At 30.9% G+C, this 19638-nt stretch overlaps 4 protein-coding genes across 5 annotated transcripts; 3 read left to right on the top strand and 1 right to left on the bottom strand.

Moving 5' to 3' along the window:
• Positions 1–680: 680 nt before the first annotated feature.
• On the top strand, positions 681–2959 carry LOC121115617 (THAP domain-containing protein 1-like). The gene is given in 3 exon segments (XM_071887622.1): positions 681–1245; positions 1247–1996; positions 2062–2959. Coding segments are annotated over 2 exon segments (849 nt in total). The 5' UTR covers positions 681–891; the 3' UTR covers positions 1742–1996; positions 2062–2959.
• A 4190-nt stretch (positions 2960–7149) lies between these two features.
• Positions 7150–11082, bottom strand: LOC121115608 (cullin-1). Its single transcript, XM_071887616.1, is given in 12 exon segments — positions 7150–7461; positions 8128–8346; positions 8348–8627; positions 8689–8777; positions 8779–8868; positions 8936–9205; positions 9261–9524; positions 9594–10042; positions 10106–10314; positions 10380–10489; positions 10629–10988; positions 11053–11082. Coding segments are annotated over 12 exon segments (2436 nt in total). The 5' UTR covers positions 11068–11082; the 3' UTR covers positions 7150–7380.
• Positions 11083–15700: 4618 nt separating this feature from the next.
• Positions 15701–17686, top strand: LOC121115591 (cyclin-dependent kinase 9). The gene is made up of 2 exons (XM_040709671.2): positions 15701–16041; positions 16111–17686. The coding sequence occupies exons 1-2, from the start codon at positions 15779–15781 to the stop codon at positions 17054–17056; spliced, it is 1209 nt and encodes a 402-aa protein (XP_040565605.1). The 5' UTR covers positions 15701–15778; the 3' UTR covers positions 17057–17686.
• Positions 16111–19438, top strand: LOC121115599 (cyclin-dependent kinase 9). Of its 2 annotated transcripts, none has more exons than XM_040709679.2 (3): positions 16111–18712; positions 18782–19009; positions 19070–19438. In XM_040709679.2, the coding sequence occupies exons 1-2, from the start codon at positions 17686–17688 to the stop codon at positions 18934–18936; spliced, it is 1182 nt and encodes a 393-aa protein (XP_040565613.1). In that variant the 5' UTR covers positions 16111–17685; the 3' UTR covers positions 18937–19009; positions 19070–19438. The 2 variants fall into 2 exon arrangements, with proteins under 2 accessions (XP_040565613.1, XP_071743716.1); XM_071887615.1 differs by having other exon boundaries at positions 17530–18712; positions 18782–19013.
• Positions 19439–19638: the final 200 nt, after the last annotated feature.

The following is a 19638-nucleotide window of genomic DNA, read 5'->3' as shown; positions in this document are numbered from 1 at the left end:
CCTATTACAGTGAAGATTTTGAATTCTAACGAATGGAAGAAAAGTATAGTGTTTTGTATTGTCTTTATGTGATTTTATCTAATGACGTAGGGATTTGTTTTAAATAGATAGTACCTTTTTATTAAGTAGATTTTACATGTAACATGTTAATACATTTTAGTAGTTTTGGCTATGTACGCCCTTTTTAGTTTTAAATCCTTAAAGAATAAATATATTAGTGTATGATTGTACCCCCAATCGAAAGGTCTTCTTATTGCCTTTGCTACGGTCCGTTACTTCCGTCTGTGGGTAGTATTCGCAATACACTACATATAGTTTCAGGACCCTACCGAAATGAAGCATTCCATATTGATATGTGATAACTGATATGACTATGAGATATCAAGAGATAGAATAAAAAAGAGAGAAGAAGAAATGAGATAGAAACAAAAAGAGAGAAAAAGAAAAGATATATTATACAATTTGTTATAAGTTGATATATTATTATTTACAAAGTATATTATTGAAGCCCATATTTTGGAACTTATAACATTAACCTCATGTCTAAAACTGTATAAATAAATTATTTCAAGCTTCATGGACACAAGAGGACTCTTTGCATACCCGTAGTGAGTAAGGGATTCCAAAGGGAGTACTCGGAACAAATCCATTTTCTTTTTCTCTCTTTTTGTTTCTATCTCATTTTTTCTTCTCTCTCTTTGTTTCTATCTCTTGTAGTTGGGGTACCGTATACCACCAACCTATGCAATAATTTAATAAATAACTGGATGCACAGCCTATAGAATAAAAAGGAGAAAATGAGTGGGTTACACTTCTGCTGTTGGCAGCCATCTTGAGTACCTATTTGTACGAAACACTCTTAAGTGACTTTGCTTATTCATTAATAAGTTAATGCTAATTATTGGTGCATACAAGTCGAGGATTACCATGTCTTGTGTCGCATTTGGTTGCAAAAGCAAGTATGCTGCTGGCGATTCAATTTCATATCATCGTTTTCCGACCCAGGATCCAGAGAGGTGCAGACAATGGGTAAGGAATCTCAAGCGAGATGACTTTACTCTCAAAAAGTTTTCGAGAATTTGTTCGGAACATTTTACTCCGGAATCCTTCAATCGGACTCTGGACGTTGTAAGGCTGAGAGAAAATGCTGTGCCTACTATATTCAAGGCATTCCCTCCTCGCCTTCAGGAAGAAGTTGCAAGAACTCGTCGAAAACGCAAGTCTCCTACAAGGAGGTCCTCTTCTCCTCCTAAAAAAGGTCAAACCAACTCCTGGCCCCAAGATAGATCTTTCCCTCTTTGAGGCTAAGGAAAATGTACAATTAGATCATCCTTATTCTCTTCCATCAGCTCAAGTCATTAAGCAGAAGCTCCAATGGCAAACGAATATGATTTCCGAGCTTGCAGACCGTTCTAAAAAATATAGATGTCAACGGAATAAAATCTCCAAGAAGTTAGGAAACATGGTTGATGTTCTCAAAGACCTGAGATCCAAAAGAATGCTATCAGAAGAGGCTTTATCCATTCTTGATGTAATGTCTGATGTTCCTAAGAACCTTTTAAAAAGGATGCAACTCGGAAGTGGTGTAAAGGGAAGTCGCAGTAGCTACTCTCCAGAGCTCCGAGCATTTGCTTTGACATTGTCATTCTACTCGACAAAAGCATATAATTATGTAAGAAAGACCTTTGATTTATGCCTACCTAGTCTCAGTACCATTCGAAACTGGTCAAATAATGTGTGAGATGGCTCCATTCAATCAATATAAAAGTAACTTCATTAACTTGCAATGTGCCTAGTAGCCATCAAACTATGTTAAAAAATCGCGGCTAATTTGGAACCAGGCAAAGAGTTTCGGACATACTTTTTTTCACCACCTGTGATCGCGAGCAAAAAGTTGTATCGGACACATGTCACTGTCTAAAATTAGTCAAAAATACGTTTGCATCTATCAAAGTTATGGTGGATAAAGATGGTAGAAGGGTCGACATACATAATGGTCGGTTCATTCCATGTATACATATTAATTTCACTTTAAACCCTATTATTTCTAATTTTTTTCAGGATCATATGGAATGATTTTTCTTTGCTATATGATCGCATTTAGTGAATAATGATAGCTCAACTTGAACAACTTTTTCCTCCATTTATAGGCGGCTGTTAGTCACACATTATGTTTCCGACGGCGGTGGAAATTGCATAAGACTCGATGATTCTCTTACACTCTTCATTTCATCGGGAAACAAGAAGACGGAATCAGAAGTCATATCATACCTGGATGATGAAGATATGCCTGATAAAGAAATATGGCCTGGAAGAAAAGCATTTACTTTTCCAAGACCACTATTATTACGATGTGCCTTCTTTTGTGCAAACCCATACACAATTCAAAGAATTCGTGGTTGCTCACATCAGTGGATATGTAGTGAGTTCAGTTTCCAAGTACTTAGTATGCCGTGAGTGCTTGGAAGCTTATTTACTGTCATAGTCCATGTAATTACTGCAATTCTTTAACTTTGAGGAAATACAATGACTCCTTCATCCATCAAAAAGTGTATTTGAAATATGTATAGAAACTGAAAAATGTCTCTTGAGACTCAAAATTCAAGGAATTCTCAAGACCATAGCTTCTGTGATACAAACCACTATACCAGCCTTGTCTTACAAATATACAATTATAAATCCTAGATATTTAAGGAACTTGAATCTCATAGTCTTGACAGCTCACCATTAAATAACCATATCCTTAATTTACAAAAACGTATTATCTTTAAATATTCTAAAATTAGGCTTCATCATGAAGCCAGCCTCATTTCTGAGCATTTAAAAAAATAATTTATACGAAAGTCTCTTTCGAAACAGATTCTTTTTAAGAATCAATGATTCTAAAGTCTTCAATGTCATGTGTATATTATATTTGTATTTTCTAAAATAAATAGTAGCAAAGATTGTTGTAATAAAATTATTCTAGTTTATAATGCAACATGGCTTCTCAAAGAATACTGACTTTATTGTATAACATTTGTTATCAATGCGAAGGATATGGTCAAGGAGCCAGATGTAAGTGAGTGTAGACGCTGAACGTTGAAAGTGTAAGAGTGCTTTAACTAAAAGAAGGATTCTGATTATAGGCAATAACAGACGACATAGTACATAAATGAATTTGGATTAAAAGGGCAAGGAGAAGAACTTGAATCTTATCATAATCTTAAGCCTTGTACAGCTTCGAGAATATCCAATGTTCTAAGTGAGGGAGAGCTCTTCTATATATCTTCATATGCAAATTATAGATACCTAAGATGGCTGTTGACTCTCCTTTTATTTGCCTATTGAGTATCCAGCTATTATATAGGTCGGTGGAGTATACGAATAATTATTTACTTTTATTATGAGATCAATTCAAAAATGAGTTTTATGCTTGAAATATTGTCTTATCTAAAATTGACAACGATATAGAGTATTTTTGGAGAAGCTCTTTTTTTTTTAATTAAAGACCATACTTTCAGCTATCAAATGCAATACTTTAAAACTTTTTGAATCTATTCGTCTTGAAGCTATGAGCCTCTGAATAAAAAGCATCTACTTTTAACAAAGATAACTCAAGTTAAAAGTATGATACATACATTTTAAAAATAGTCATAGAATTTTTTAACACCCGGCTTTAAAATATATTTACATAATTTATCCCTATCTTCAACACCGAGGGCTTAAAACTGCTTGAATCTTAAAAATTAAAAAAATGTATGACCTTTTTCAGAGCGTATACTCTTTTTATACCATTTTTGCTGTTGGACAGTATAAATATCAAACAAGATCCTCTATAGCACAATAAATCCTAGAGATCTTCTAGAAACTTCCTTATCAACCTTTCAATTAATTCATACAGAATTGTAAAAGTCCTTGCTCTAGCTTATTATCTAACTAATAGGAGGATTTCATCGACACGGGGTATATGTCTGGAGATTTGACGTGAACAGCAAGTTGATCATGTCTAACCATAAGAAGTTCATAAACGTATTATAGATTTCCTTAGATTAATCATAATGAAATACAATTTCAAAGACCCTTAATGGTTATATCAGGGAAACTTTCATAAAATTAACAGCTGTTTTTTATTCTATCTTTCTCCTATACATAGAGAGTTGAATACAAATAAACTTGAGCCAATAAATTATTATAAATCATCCCCCAATTTTGAAAACTAGTTATTAGGTTATTAAGGTTTGAAGAATTGTGATTGTTTAACTTGATTACTTTTTTGTTTTTAATTTCTCAAAGCTAGAAAACAACGGTAAAAATTCAACTAACAAATATATAACTAAGAAGAAGTATTCCCTTAAACAACATTCAACACAAAACAATACAAGGCAAAAACGTCATAAAGCGAGAGCGTCACAAGGCAAATACGTACACGGCGAATTCTCTTAGAACTATATTATAGCTGTTTGCGTTTCTTTCAAGGACGGTTTTTATGGACAAAGGACTAAAAAGCACGCTTCAAAGTATGGCTGATCTGCAGATATTAAAATAATAACAAACACAAATATATTTTTTTTTAAAAGAAACCAAAAATTAACGTGGTCATCCAAAAAATTTGAAATATGTTTGGGACGGGAGTAACTTAACTGTCATAACCCCCATTAAATTAGCTGTTAGCAACTTTGAGATAAAGGAAATAAACGCAAACACCACTCCCTATCTAGCAATAATATACGTAGGAATTACAGCGATGTTGATACTCAATTCTACTCCGAGGCGAATAAGGAATTATACTTATAACTCCACAACAAATCAGAGAAACTATCTTGTAAATACAATAAAATAACGAAAAATGAATTCTTTCTTTGATAAACTAATAAATTCATTATTATTGATCTCAACCACAAAAAAAAAAAAATAGTTTGTTGCAAATAATAATGTAAGTCATACAACTTCATATTAAAAAAAAAGGAACACCTGAAAAAAAATTTACATTTCAAAAGTTATTTAATATTTGTTTATAAAAAATATATTTGCACTTATCTATCAAGGTTTATTGATATTATATTACTCTCTGTAGGCCACAAAACCAGATATTTAGGGTTATAAAGGTTATTTTCATGTTTATTATGATAATAGCAATCAAGGCCACATACACTTAATATAAGGAAACAAATTTCTTGAGTAGTTTAATCATCAATAACTAATATATTATTCGTCCTTATATAAATAGATTGAGTGAATGAGGTTTTAGTCATCCTCACGGAAAAATCAAATATAAGAAAAAGTGTACATTTTGAAGATGTACATTGTAACTATATGTATTGGGAAGCTCTGAAACCCACTCCTTCGAGGTCATATTTTACAAAAGAAAATATTTTTATACCAATACACAACTTTTCTTGAAACCCTTATTTCAAAATTCGAAAAAATTAATCTAACCCCTCCTCAAAATGAACCGCCCTACTTTAGAGGTGATATTTTCTATTACCTTAAATAAAATATATTTACTACGTGTTACTATGTTACAATTTATCTGATTCAACACTATATAAAATCTATTGCTGATATTTATGTATGAAGAGAGAAATAGGATGTCATATCCATCTTTCTTATAAAATATAGATATTTAAAAAAAAGTAAGGATAAAAAAATAAGCCTAAATGCGTCATATGGTACAATGCAATACATACATTGACAACTCTTCAAACCGATATTGAGTTTAGGTACAGTACTATCTCCGCACATGAGTCATGACTAATCTTAAAGTCTAATGGTACAATTTTAACAAACTATTATTTATATTATACTTTGAAAATAATCAGGGCCGCTACAAATTTAAGAGTGGAGGGAAGATTCCTTATTGACACTGTGCTGCTTAAAAATTTGACGTGTGTAGGGGTCTATATTTTGAGGCTTCTACAGGCGAACAATGGATGTATATTTTCCCTTATTTTTGTCCGGTTTGCAGGGCTGTAATTCATCAACAACTTCAAAGTAGTTTTTGTCCGGGACCGCCGATAGGATTTTTCAAATTTTCCGACTGACATCTCATTTTCCAACTCTAATATGAAATGACTTTTTTTCGAAATAATATGCGACCCTTTCTCCCCCCCAAAAAAAAGAAAGTTGCAACTGTACCCAATCTTCCTTAATTATTTCATTAAATATCATTTAGCAAATATATAGAACGAATTTAAATCAATAATCGACATCAACCATGATTCATATAAAGTTAACTCGCATGTAATCCTAATTAAGGCAGAAACAAGATACGATACAAATCAACATAACTACATATATGTATTTATAACCCCGGTTTCACTTTTGACAGGTAAATATTACTTTATAAGTTTAATTTAAAGGAGCGTTCTGGACGGACCATAGTAAAAATAAATATACAACATTAAATATAATTTAAAAAAATGGAAATAGTTTACTATTATAAGCATGTTCTCTATAGTTCAATTTGCATTGCATTATCAAAATTATCACATAATTAATCAATCGATCATAACAAAAAAAAAACACTTTTGTCACAAATTGGCGAATATAAGTGGGTGTATACATATTGAATGAATGCTACTGGTTTCAGTTTTATTAAATTGATGATACAATCATATAATCAAGTTATAATATATATAGAGTCCCATTAACAACGTCATTTAATTAAGAATATTGTGGGTACATATTTCGTTAACCAAGTCAGATGCCTTGAATACATTTCATGCCAACATTGCAAATGAAGTACATGAATGGTGCTCAGACAATTTTGGAGTCAAATTTTGTAGTTTTCCAATTCACCTGATCCAAACGCCTTTCACCAATGCAGTTTTCATGAGCCTGAAAACTGCATTGGTCAAAGGCAGGAACTCCTTGACGGCAGCCGCATGGGCAAAATAATCCAGACAACGTTGAACATACTATCTGCACATCATTGACGAGGCAAGAGAAAGTACATTAAATGAAATATTGGCCAATTTTAGAACAATATTGAACCTTTAAAAAAGTTCTTCATACATATATCATAATCTGCGAGTAAATTACCTAATTCTGGACCACCTTGTATAGTCATTACTATGTATTTATAAGACAAACTTAACCAAAACATTTCAAGAGATAACACATTTTTCAGAAAAATAACAGCATAATAAGAGAAGAAAACATATAAAATAAAAAGAAACTATAGTTATTTTCTTTATTGTCATGACAAAAATAGTAATAATTGTAAGTAAATAAAAATGAATATGTTCAAAAAAAAGCATCTAAGATTTTTTTCCGTTTTATATAATGAATGCTTCTTAATGCATAACTTTAGCAACTAAAATATGCTGCGCAAGGCAGCAAATTTAATTTTCATTAATATCTTCGACTTCACTTCTCAAGATAGATGTAAAACTTTTTTTAAGCGAGATAGCTATATGTATCTTTATTTCCGTCTTGGCGTTCTAAATATTCTTTCTCTATCAACATATCAATGCATTTCTAAAAAAATAAGAGTAAAATATATTAGATAAATATGATTTCAAAAAAAAAAGTCTAGTTTTACAAGGGATGTAAAAATTGACTAAATCCACGTGAGTGCAAATCAAAAAGGAAAGTATATGTTGGAAAGTTTGATAGTAGAAATATTTGCTGACTGAATTTTCTATAAAACCTGGTGCTCCTTGCTCACTAATACGTTTGAATTTTTATAATAGAGATAAATAGTAAATATGAGCACTAATATCAAGCAGGTTGCACAAATACCTTTTTTAATGTATGGTCACGAGTATTTCGAAAATTTTCATATCGTTATAAACAAAGCTATAGAACAAAGAGGCGAAACGCGACTGTTAGCTTGAGTACATTCATGGTCTCATTAGTATCTTTTTCTCCCTGCAAGATGTCGCATTTAACGATAGTACTAATGACGTCACTTTATCACTTTAATATCTTCCCTTCGCAGAATTTGCCTTATTATTAATTCAGGTAAAAGGGTGAATTGATCAAGTGGAGTTCGTTTCGCTACTTGGTTTATAGCTCATCTAATATTATGATTATATTGACTATTTACAAAGTTGAATGGGAAATCGACTTTTTTTAAGAAATATAATTTTTCATAAGTCAACTATTGAACAAATAATCAAATATATTTACGATGCAACTTACTTTGATGATCGGAACCTTTGGTCTGAATCTTGATGAGAGTTGATTGATTACTTCTGTCATCAATTGTTGATGCTTCAGTACTTTACGAGTTTTCATTATTCTCACGATAGCAGCCTGAATGAGAATTCGTCTATCCTCTTCGATATGCTTATGCGTCAATTCCATCTCTTGTCTTTGTTCAGTTTTCATAGGAATATTAATGTTAACTCTAAGTTTTTTTATTTCTATAACCATGAAATAAAGATATGGATGTCTTAACATCTAAAGCAAGCTCTCCGTCTTCCTCTCCGCCTGCACCACCTCCACTAACTACAGTACTGGGTTCCCCTCCATCATTATCAATTACTAAAAGTTTGGATTTGAGCAATATTTGGAGAACTTGAGTCAAAATGTCCAATTTAATTTGGGTGGATACAGCTAATTGACCTAAAGTCCAACGATCAGATTCATTGTACTGAAGAAGTACTGCCATTTGAAATGTCGATGCTTGAAGAGTATAACTAAACAAAATATATAAATAAGCTATTATCTGCTTGAAAACTAGCTTATGTATGATCTCACCGATTCTTAAAACAATTAGTGACAAGTTCTCCTTTTGACATCTGAAAAAGCCAGCTCAACTTTCTGCCAGAGTGTTGGCCTGCATAAAAAAGATGTAAATCGTGTTACACACGATTCTAACTCTGTGGTCAATGAAAATGAGCAAGATTGTTGAAATGGCCATGAGCCATTCGTTAAAACCTAGAAAAGGATATTAAGTTGTGAACATTTTGAACTTATGACAAACATTCAAAAATATATATTATACCTGAATCTGGAAATCAATATCTAAGGGCTCATTTGACTTGCATAGGTGCCACTTAAACCGTTCATTTAAGTCCTTTGACACACCTATATCTTGAAACATACGCTGTAATTTACTAGTATATTCAAAGCCACAAGCTTGCTTCAACTTTGAGATCATAGAAGCTTCAGCATCATCACTTGCTGACATATGTTGGACCAGGCGCTTAGCCAACATTTTGCTATAAAATTTTTGGAAAACGTCCTTATCTTCTATATATTTGAAAACCACCATCTAAAAAGAATAATTTAACTAAATATGAGTTCATTTTATCATTCAATAGCCTTACCACTTGATTGAGAGTATCTTCTAATTCTGCCTCTTCTGGATTTTTGCTGCTCTTTTTCAGTAATAGATCACAGTACTTAGCAAGTAGTTCAGGCGACTTGCTACTTGAATTTGTTCTTTTTGTCACAGAATTGTTATTTATAAATTTACCACAGGCCTTATCCAATGAAGCAACAAAACCAGAATCGTTATTGAAAGAGGTTAAAACTAACGCGTTATATTTATGATGTACTCCAAGAATAGTACTGACATAGAGTTTTGGATCCTATATGGATAAATAAAGTCAATAATAAATATTTTAACATACAGTATAGCGTATTTTAAAAATACTTACATTAAGGGCCTCCGCTCCTAATTTTTCAATAGCACTTAATCCTTGTGTATAAATATGATTTTCAAGAAGATTTTTAAGTTCTCCAAGTCCATAAGGAATTCGAGAGACTAATTGATACATACGTCCTAAATCGTCGTTTTTTTCTGCGTTTAAGAGATTTTGAAATTCTAAGTGGAATATTTCGAGATGTTTCTCAATAAGAACACGATCACATGTAATAAGCAATCGGTTCAAAGTAGTTTCGTGGAGATATATTTGCACCCTACGTTCTTCTTCCTTAATACGCGTTTCAGCTTTCTTCATATATTCTGTTACAGGATTTTGACGAAGGAAATTTGTTGACTCTCGATGATAGAAACGCTCAGTGTCTTCGAGAAATTGATTTTCAAAATATTCATTATATACTGATAGATTTGGCCCCTTCGCTGTAGGGTCCTCCTCATTAAGACCTTAAAAAAATATATTTATGAAAGCCTCAGGAATAAGTAACACTAGTTTTAATAAATATTTACCTAACTCAACAGAACTGTTCATGACACCAGAGACTAGCCGAGTATTAATTGTTTCACCATTACGTTCTTTTTCAATTAATTTCAGAACTGCACTTGCAACTTGACGATGCAAATGGTTAAATAAATTATCTCTCCATGTAACGAGAGCTAGTTGATAGATTTGATATATTCCTTTCCGGCCTTCCTCACATTCTCGATGAACCCAATGTCTGCAATAAATTAGAAATTCGAAAATAATCAACCATTCATATATAATAACTATTAAAGTATTTACCTGTTTAGATACGAACATACTCCGTTTAATACTTTCGCGCTGTACTGATATTCTTCCCATTGGGCAGTGTAAAATTTGAGCACAGCCTCATCCATAAGCTCTACTCCATTCTAAAATAAAAATGATAATAATGCATGATCATTGAATACTTTTATGGTAGTGCATGGTTTCAAATAAAGAATGACGATATTCTGCTTTGAAAATTACACCAAATAAATCTATCACCATAAAAAAACTAAAAAAACGCACTTTCAGTAGTTCTACTTGATATCCTTTCAAATATTCCTTAAGCCTCTTATAAAGCTCCAATCCAACAAACTGAGCTCCCCCTCCTTGTGAATAAGATTTCTTGTTTTTTGTACCACTTCCACTACTCCCACCAGAAGAAGAGGGTCCCCGTGATCCTGAGGCCGATGAAGAATTCGATCCTTGTTGAACACTCGTACAATAGTTATATACATGCGTATAGAGCTCCATATATCGCATCATACTCATATCTTTTCTCTGAAAAACTTGCTCGATTCCAGCACGAAGATCTCCCCAAATTTGATCCAAGTCATAAATCTGTTTAGAGCCACTTCCATGTGTCCTTGATGAAGAAGCCATGATCTTAAAGTTAAAATAGAATAATATTAGATGATTTCATCAACCAAACAAAAGTTAAAAAAGTTACATTTAAAAAATTCATAGCAAATCACTCCTTTATATAAATAAGTGAATCATAATCAATAAGTTTTCATGCGAGAAAAAAATCCACCTGTGAACAAAATGTGGCATTGATTCATAACAAATTCAAATTGTAACCTTCAGATATAATAATGTATTTCTAAATAGATGAAGGACACAAATGCAGCGAAACAAAAAAGAAAGTTTATCCACAGAAATTCGCAATAAAAAAAAACGGATCAACCTATTTGTGTGTATAACAAATCAATTTAGATGTAATAAACAATAAAATTAATCAAATGGGTAATATAAAATAGGAAATATTAACATAAACGTTTAAAGATTATGAGTAAATAATATTGTAGATAGAAAAAACTAAAATTGCTAAATGAGATCAATACATCACCAACAAAAAAGAAGTAAACTAATATATTTGTAACTTATTTTGTACAAATTTTGGAGTGATTCCTGTCCTATTAGCTTAATTATTATAGTGTATAATAATACCTAAATAAAGTCCAACTATGATTCAATATCAAGTAAGCAGACTATAATTTTTTTGTTTAACTTGAAACATTCTTAACAATGGAACAATAAATAGGAAGTTTTAGTGTATCATAGTAAAAATATACAGAACTCGGATAATTGTCACACATGGGACTTCTCTCATTTTATTTCATATAAAGCGTTTTCACTAACATTATAATTGAAAGATCTTGGGGCTCCAAGTTGATATTTTTATTAGAAAATATGGACAAATTTTCTATAAATCTTGATTTATTACATTAATAAAATAAAGAAAGGCTCCATTGAATACTACTTGATGTCAATGATTAAAAGTGATATTTAAATTTAATCAAAGTAATATATACTGAAAATTCCTATGAAATGTCTAAATCAGAAGATTTTTTTTATCGATTAGGGATGATAAAAGTAGGATTAATCATAGAAAAATATCTTATTCTTTCCACTTTAATAGCTAATTGATTGTCTACTCTATAGAAACAATATTGTATAACGATGTAATATCATAATTTCAATACATTTTAGGGTCAGATATATAATAAAACTAGGTATTAGAGGGATATATTTTTGCTATAGGTATAAAGTTTTAAGTCCTTTTATTTCTTGGTCCCATTTGGACATCCTATTTCACTATTTCCTTCAATATTAATGAAAAAAGTGTTTTCATTGTTATAAAACTAGGTTGTTTAGGCCCTCAAAATAGTGGATCTCAACGTCACATGAAAAAGCTTTTTTCCCACGATAATTAGGAATAAAAGTGCCAGCGTATAATAGCCAATGAGTAACATAATTCCAAAATCCTCATCCTGGTCTCTTAAAAACTCTTTGTTAATTCTCTACATATTTGGATTCCGATATCCGTCATTACAATATATGGCCAAGTGTTGGAAAGAACAATTTCTGATTGTAAAAAGAGAGAGAGAGAGAACGAGGAATGAATTCTGATGAAGGATGATGATGTGAGGAAAAGAAGGTTAATTAGTAATAATAAAGAACAATGAAATATCTTACGGATAAATGATAAGATACTCCTCTCTAGGAGCAAAGTTTCCAGATCCTCGCGAAAAAAAGTCTTAAATACTTTTCATGTAAAATGGGTTAGTTAACAAAATAAAATATAAATTAAGGGAATCCACAGACTCTAATGACTCAAATCAGTAATCACTACTTTACTTCTTTTTTCCCTTTCTTTCCCTTTTTCGTTTCGTTCCTTATTCTTTCTTTCTCTTTTTTATTTCTTTCTTCTTGGTCCATCTTCGATCCTCCTCCTCTTTTTTTCCTTTTCTCTTTTTATTTAACCTACTAGACTACTACAGCTACTAGCTACTCATCAAGGAACACTGAAATGAATAGGGAAAGCGCTCTTTTTTTGTACTTGACTGGAGTGCAAAATACATTTATCAACTTAATAAACTAAATGTTGATAATTGAAACTTCAACACCTCATATCTTATCTTGCCCACATCAAAAAATAATTCAATTTATTTTTATAGAAAGTTAAAAAAATATCAACTATTTCAATGACAGAATATATGTATTATAAATTTTTAATTTTAACTTTTTGTTTTAATGAAACATATATTATTATGTACAATATTGCACAAAATGTATCCAAGCCAATTTTTTTTAAATCAAAGAGAGGAAATCCATTTTCTATCGGACTAATATAGTTTCTAGAATCGTCATTTAGTAACAACTACCTATTTAACACTTTTTTCAATCAAATTGCATTAAAAAATTTAAATATCGAAGCTAAAAAATAGGTCTCTGAAAGAAGCCAACTTCATTCAAATGAATATTGGAAAAGTGCTTCAAAAAATTATTCAACTGCTATTTTTTCCCCAAAAGTTTGATTGAATTGGGAATGAGCTCCACTTTATTTTCAATAATTGTATTTTGAAAATAATAAATGTGTTTCATTATAAAAGTGGGTTAAATTAAAAATACATATTCTTTGTCATTGAAATGATAATTGTTCTATGGTTAAACTTCCTAATAATAAAAATCTAATTATTTTTGAAAGTGGGCAAGATATGAGCTGCTAAAGTTTTAATTTACTTTATAAATATGAGAAAATTATTTTGTACTTCAGTCAAAATAAGCGAGCTGCTCCTCTTGGTATGGCTTTAAAAGATTACTGCCTATCTCCTTCCGTTACTTCGTCACGCGCATCAGTCACTGAAGAAATCACTTTTGTACAACTATTACTTATTTTAATTGTACAATCAATGCAGCTCTGTTCCTCTATACATATGTATCACGTGGCATTATTGTTAAATCATCATGTACAACTGCAATTCATTTAAATTTGTACATATTGATTCGTCATTATTAATATATATTTGTCTCACATTGAATTTATTGCTTAACATATATCCCTTATTATCATATAAATTGTTTAATTATATATAAGGCGATGTTCTCATACTATTTTTTCATATATACCCAAATTTCAAAATAAATGTATATTTAGAGAGAAGAAAGAATGTGTGAAAGCATTTCACTTTGTAATAGGAAAAAAAAATTACACTTATCTAGTCTTGGATTGTTGTTACAAAAAAGTTTATTGGCTTATTTTGTGGTTATAAAAAACCTATTAACTAATTAATATTATTGTAGATGATCTACAATAATATTGATTATTTAATAATAGATCTACTAAATCAATGATATCAATAAGGTAATTGTTGTTTAAGTATTCATTGACTAAATCTATTATAGCAATGATATTAATTGGTTACCAAACTTGTCAGAAACGATGCTATCTAATCTTTAATCGATACTTTCATTTTTTTTTTTTTTTTGAGTTGACAGGTATTATTTTTTGTTTCACTGTATGATGATATATTTGGTTTTTACTTTTCTCTAGCTAGGAGACTGTAACTCTATATATACATGTTTAATTATATTTAACAAACTCATGTAATTGTTTTTTAAAGAAAATTAAATTATATTAAAGATCAATGATCATTATATATATTTTTAATTTAGTTTTGAAATTGACAAAATATATATCCCATGCTTCTAAGATGAAAAACCAGGAATTCTATAAATTGAAATATAATACATAGTTAATTAGTAATTAAATACTACTTCTACAAAGTCAATGAACTATATATATTAGGAAGATAGTCTTGTCGATGGATGATTAGGGATACATTATATAATTATAATTAGTATACTTGGATGTTTGAAGTATAACAGTATTTTATACATATAATAATTAATATTGATAATTGATAACAATATGATATTGACGTCTTCAATAATAAAACAATTTGGAGTTATTATAATAAAAAAAAAGAAAAAATGAAACATTAATCATTTATTAAATACATATGATACTATATAATTCGCACTTACTAAGAAACACGAATGCTTACAAAAACATTAGAGATATCAAATCAAAAAAAAAAATGTCTTCAATGAAATATGATTAAATAAAAATACCATTGAATATTATAATTTATACCCTCTATTTGATCATCTTGATTCTAACTCATGAGCTCATATGACAACTTATTTTATTGGAAGTTTTATCAGTTGTAACAATAGCTAGGTGTTGCTCGGAGAATAAGTAAAATTTATTTATCTAGAGTTTTAAATTTGTAAGTAAGTATATGTCGTGTACAAGTTGTAAATGTATAGACAAATTTTACAAGTTGCAACCAAAAATGAGATGAAGAATTTAGTCTACTTTTGATGAGGATAGTACAAAAAATTAAATATTCCATGGATAGTCAATAGGTTAATTATGTAATTTTTAATTATTTTGATGAAAATCATAAATTGATATGTATTGTGTTAAGATACCCAAAGTTAATAGTAATGTATTTATATTGAATAATTGAATGAAGGGATTAAAAAAATGGAATAAACATCCCTATTATTGAATTATCCATGGAATTCTATTATCATAAGCAAACTCTTGATTATAGTAAGCTAGTTACCAATTAATTAAAGGATTAATAGATGGAAGGGTAGCATCTGCTGGAATGAGCAACATACAATTAATTTGACGACCAGTAAAGTATAATTATCTATCTAGCTAATATTTCGATCAGTTTTATCTTCACATCACTTAGCAGCAAAGGAAATTGAATAAAGGTGAGAGTTGGTATTACTGTTTTATTATTATTTATAGTAAATAAAGTAACGAAACCTTTGGCTATCTGGGAAAAAGATTCCCTACGGAGTAGCAAATTGTAATGTCTGCATCGTCTTCCTCCCGAGGAGGTGGTGATCCAACGTTGGTGTATATTGAGAGCTATGATTTTCCTTATTGTGCTGAGGTTTCCAAGTATGAGAAACTCGCGAAGATTGGACAAGGGACTTTTGGAGAAGTTTTCAAGGCCCGAGACAAAAAAGTAAAAAATAAACTTGTAGCTTTAAAAAAAGTGCTCATGGAGAATGAAAAGGAAGGTTTTCCAATCACGGCTCTCCGGGAAATTCGGATATTACAGCTTCTCAGGTAATTTGATCCCGTTTTTTGCGTGTGCATCCTCGTATTTATAGACGTTTATTTTCTTTAAATTTCTAGACATGAAAATATTGTGAATCTCATTGAAATCTGTCGATCCCGAGCAACTAGCTTTAATAGGCACAAATCTACATTTTATCTAGTCTTTGATTTTTGTGAGCACGATCTTGCGGGTCTTTTGTCCAACTTTAACGTCAAGTTCTCCTTAGGGGAAATTAAAAAAGTGATGCAACAGCTCCTAAATGGACTTTACTACATTCATAGTAATAAAATCATTCATCGAGACATGAAGGCTGCCAATGTTCTTATATCGAAGCAAGGAAAATTAAAACTTGCTGATTTTGGACTTGCAAGAGCTATAAGTATCAACAAAGGACCTAATAGATACACCAATCGTGTTGTAACACTCTGGTATAGACCTCCTGAGCTCCTTCTCGGCGAAAGAAATTATGGACCTCCCGTGGATCTCTGGGGAGCTGGATGTATTATGGCTGAAATGTGGACACGTTCGCCCATAATGCAAGGCAATACAGAACAACATCAGTTAACACTTATAGCGCAGTTATGTGGTGCTATTACGCCAGATGTTTGGCCAGGTGTCGAAAATCTTGAACTTTACAATAAGTTAGAAATACCAAAAAATCAAAAAAGGCGAGTAAAGGAAAGACTGAAGCCATATGTAAAAGATCAATATGCAGTGGATTTGTTAGATAAATTATTATGTCTTTGCCCTACTAAAAGGCTTGATGCTGACACAGCTCTGAATCATGATTTCTTTTGGACTGATCCTATGCCTTTAGAGTTGGAAAAAATGCTAAGTCAGCACAATCAAAGTATGTTTGAGTTTTTGGCACCAAGAAGATTAAGTGGTACTCATAGAGGTCCACACCCTCAAACAGCTTCTGGAACAACTGGTTCTAACAACACTGGAGCACCCAACAATCAAATGCATAGAAATCGTTCCCATCAGCCACCTCCGGAGGGATTCATGGACAGAGTTTTCTAAAAACAAAACCACTATTTATTCTTTTCAACTTTATTTATTATTGTGTTCATAGATTATCCCTTTATTTATTTATCTTTATTTCCTGACATGTACAAAATATTAATTTCCATAGCCATTGACAAAGATTTATTTATTTTCTACTCTGTGATTTAATTTTTCCTCACTACATAAATTAAAAATACTATTTTATTTTTATTTTTTGAAGTACAAACACTCAAATTTACCACTATTTAATCACTAAACTTTAAATTATTACTTTACTTTTGTTTTCATAATTTCAAATTATATTTTCATCATCATATTACGTACATATACCTCATCTACACTTTTAGGTTCCCACATATATATATTTATCCTAATTTTATTTTTAAACTTCATTTAAAATGTATTTACTCAATCCAAAATCAAAGCAGCTGTTTGACGTAATTTATCATCTTTTTTACATTCAAATAATCCTTCAATAGAAATAATATAATGTTTGTGATCCTACGTTCCTCTTTCATTATAAACCAAATTTTTTATCTCTTTATATTTATTTATACAATACAAAATTCTAGTAATATATATTTAGTTATATTTTATTAATTTATTGAAACTTGATCTTAACTCTCCTTTTGCTTTTATTTCAGATGACGACAATCCAGAACAATTTATCGAATACACCAAATTCATCTCAAAAAGGAATAAGTGCGGCTGATAAGGATCGTTATATCGAGAACTGTGTTTTTCCATATTGCACCAAAGTGGATAAATATGAAAAAATGACTAAAATAGGTCAAGGTACTTTTGGTGAAGTGTTTAAAGCGAGACTTCGAGCTGATAAGAGTAAAATTGTAGCTCTTAAAAAAGTGCTCATGGAAAATGAAAAAGAAGGATTTCCTATAACAGCCCTACGGGAAATTCGTATTCTCCAACTTTTAAAACATGACAATATTGTCAATCTTCATGAAATATGTCGACAGTACAGCCGCCATAACAAAACTACATTCTACCTTGTTTTTGAATTTTGTGAGCATGATCTTGCTGGTCTCCTATCCAATGTCAATGTTCAATTCTCTCTTGGTGAAATTAAAAAAGTGATGCAACAAATCTTTGAAGGACTTTTCTACATTCATAATAATAAAATTATTCATAGAGATATGAAAGCAGCCAATATTCTTATCACTCGTCAAGGATGTTTGAAATTGGCAGATTTTGGTCTCGCTAGAGCAATTAGTATAAATAAAAACGGTCAACCCAATCGTTACACTAATAGAGTTGTTACATTGTGGTACAGACCTCCAGAACTTTTATTAGGGGAAAGGAACTATGGTCCTCCTGTTGATCTTTGGGGTGCTGGATGTATTATGGCGGAAATGTGGACTCGATCTCCTATTATGCAAGGTAATACGGAACAACATCAATTGACGCTCATTGCTCAACTTTGTGGCGCTTTGACTCCTGAGGTCTGGAGGGGGATCGAAAATTTAGAGCTACATAACAAAATGGAACTTCCCAAGGGCTCTAAAAGAAGAGTAAAAGAAAGGCTAAAACCTTATGTCAAGGATCCTTATGCATGCGATTTGATTGATAAACTTCTTGGATTAGATCCGTCCCTAAGAATTGATTCAGACTCTGCGTTAAATCATGATTTTTTTTGGACAGATCCTATGCCTTGTAAGATTGCTGGCCTTTTTTATAAATGGGTTATTTATATTAATATTATATTTTGGTTTTAACTTATAGGTAGTCTGGAACGTACACTATCAAATCATTCGTCTTCCATGTTTGAATATCTAGCTCCTCGTCGAGGTGGTAATATTCATGCTCAGCAAATGCAACAGGCCGCTGCTGCTCAGAGACCACCTCACAATGAAGGATATAAAGATATGGTTTATTAATATTAAGGTTAATTATCTTCTATCGTGCGAGCAATATATTAATAAATAAAAATTAAATTCAATCTGTAGTAGAGTATGTAATAATAAAATAGTATATAGCTTATAATTTGCTTATTCTCGATTTATTTTTCAGATCCTTCGAAATGATTCGGAAAAGATTGGAATAAAATACAAGTAATATAAATAGGAAAAAAATACGAAGCTGAATATTTTTTCATAAATTTTGTTCTACTTATGAATCGCATATATTTCGTTCTAAAATTATATTGATTATCTAATTATAATGAATACATTTGCTAAATTTGTCATACGAGTTGATACAGTTCACCTCATTTGTATAGGATATGAATAATTTGGAATAGAGGAGGGGCTAACCCATCCTTACAACATATAAGTTTATAAGTTATTCACAAATATATATATTCATAGCCATTGAAGAAGATATTATATCTTTGTAAATGATTTATTTTACAAGTTAAATATACTTATGTTTGTTGTCTAAGTAGTAGTTGTTTTCTTATTCTAGCGTATCGATCTATAACACATTTAATATTTGAAAAAAAGCATAGGCAATGTTTACAGTGGGACAAGGGATCCCTTTCTCCCTTTGATTCTCAAGATTGATTATATATGCATATTAATAATAGGTAAATAAAAGTAATCCCCTCACCACCTACCCTTAGTATAAATTTTAAACTCCGC

This window comes from Lepeophtheirus salmonis, chromosome 1, assembly GCF_016086655.4.
Source record: "Lepeophtheirus salmonis chromosome 1, UVic_Lsal_1.4, whole genome shotgun sequence".
NCBI classification, from domain to species: Eukaryota; Metazoa; Arthropoda; class Copepoda; order Siphonostomatoida; family Caligidae; genus Lepeophtheirus; species Lepeophtheirus salmonis.
This window is presented reverse-complemented; position numbering and strand designations above follow the sequence as displayed.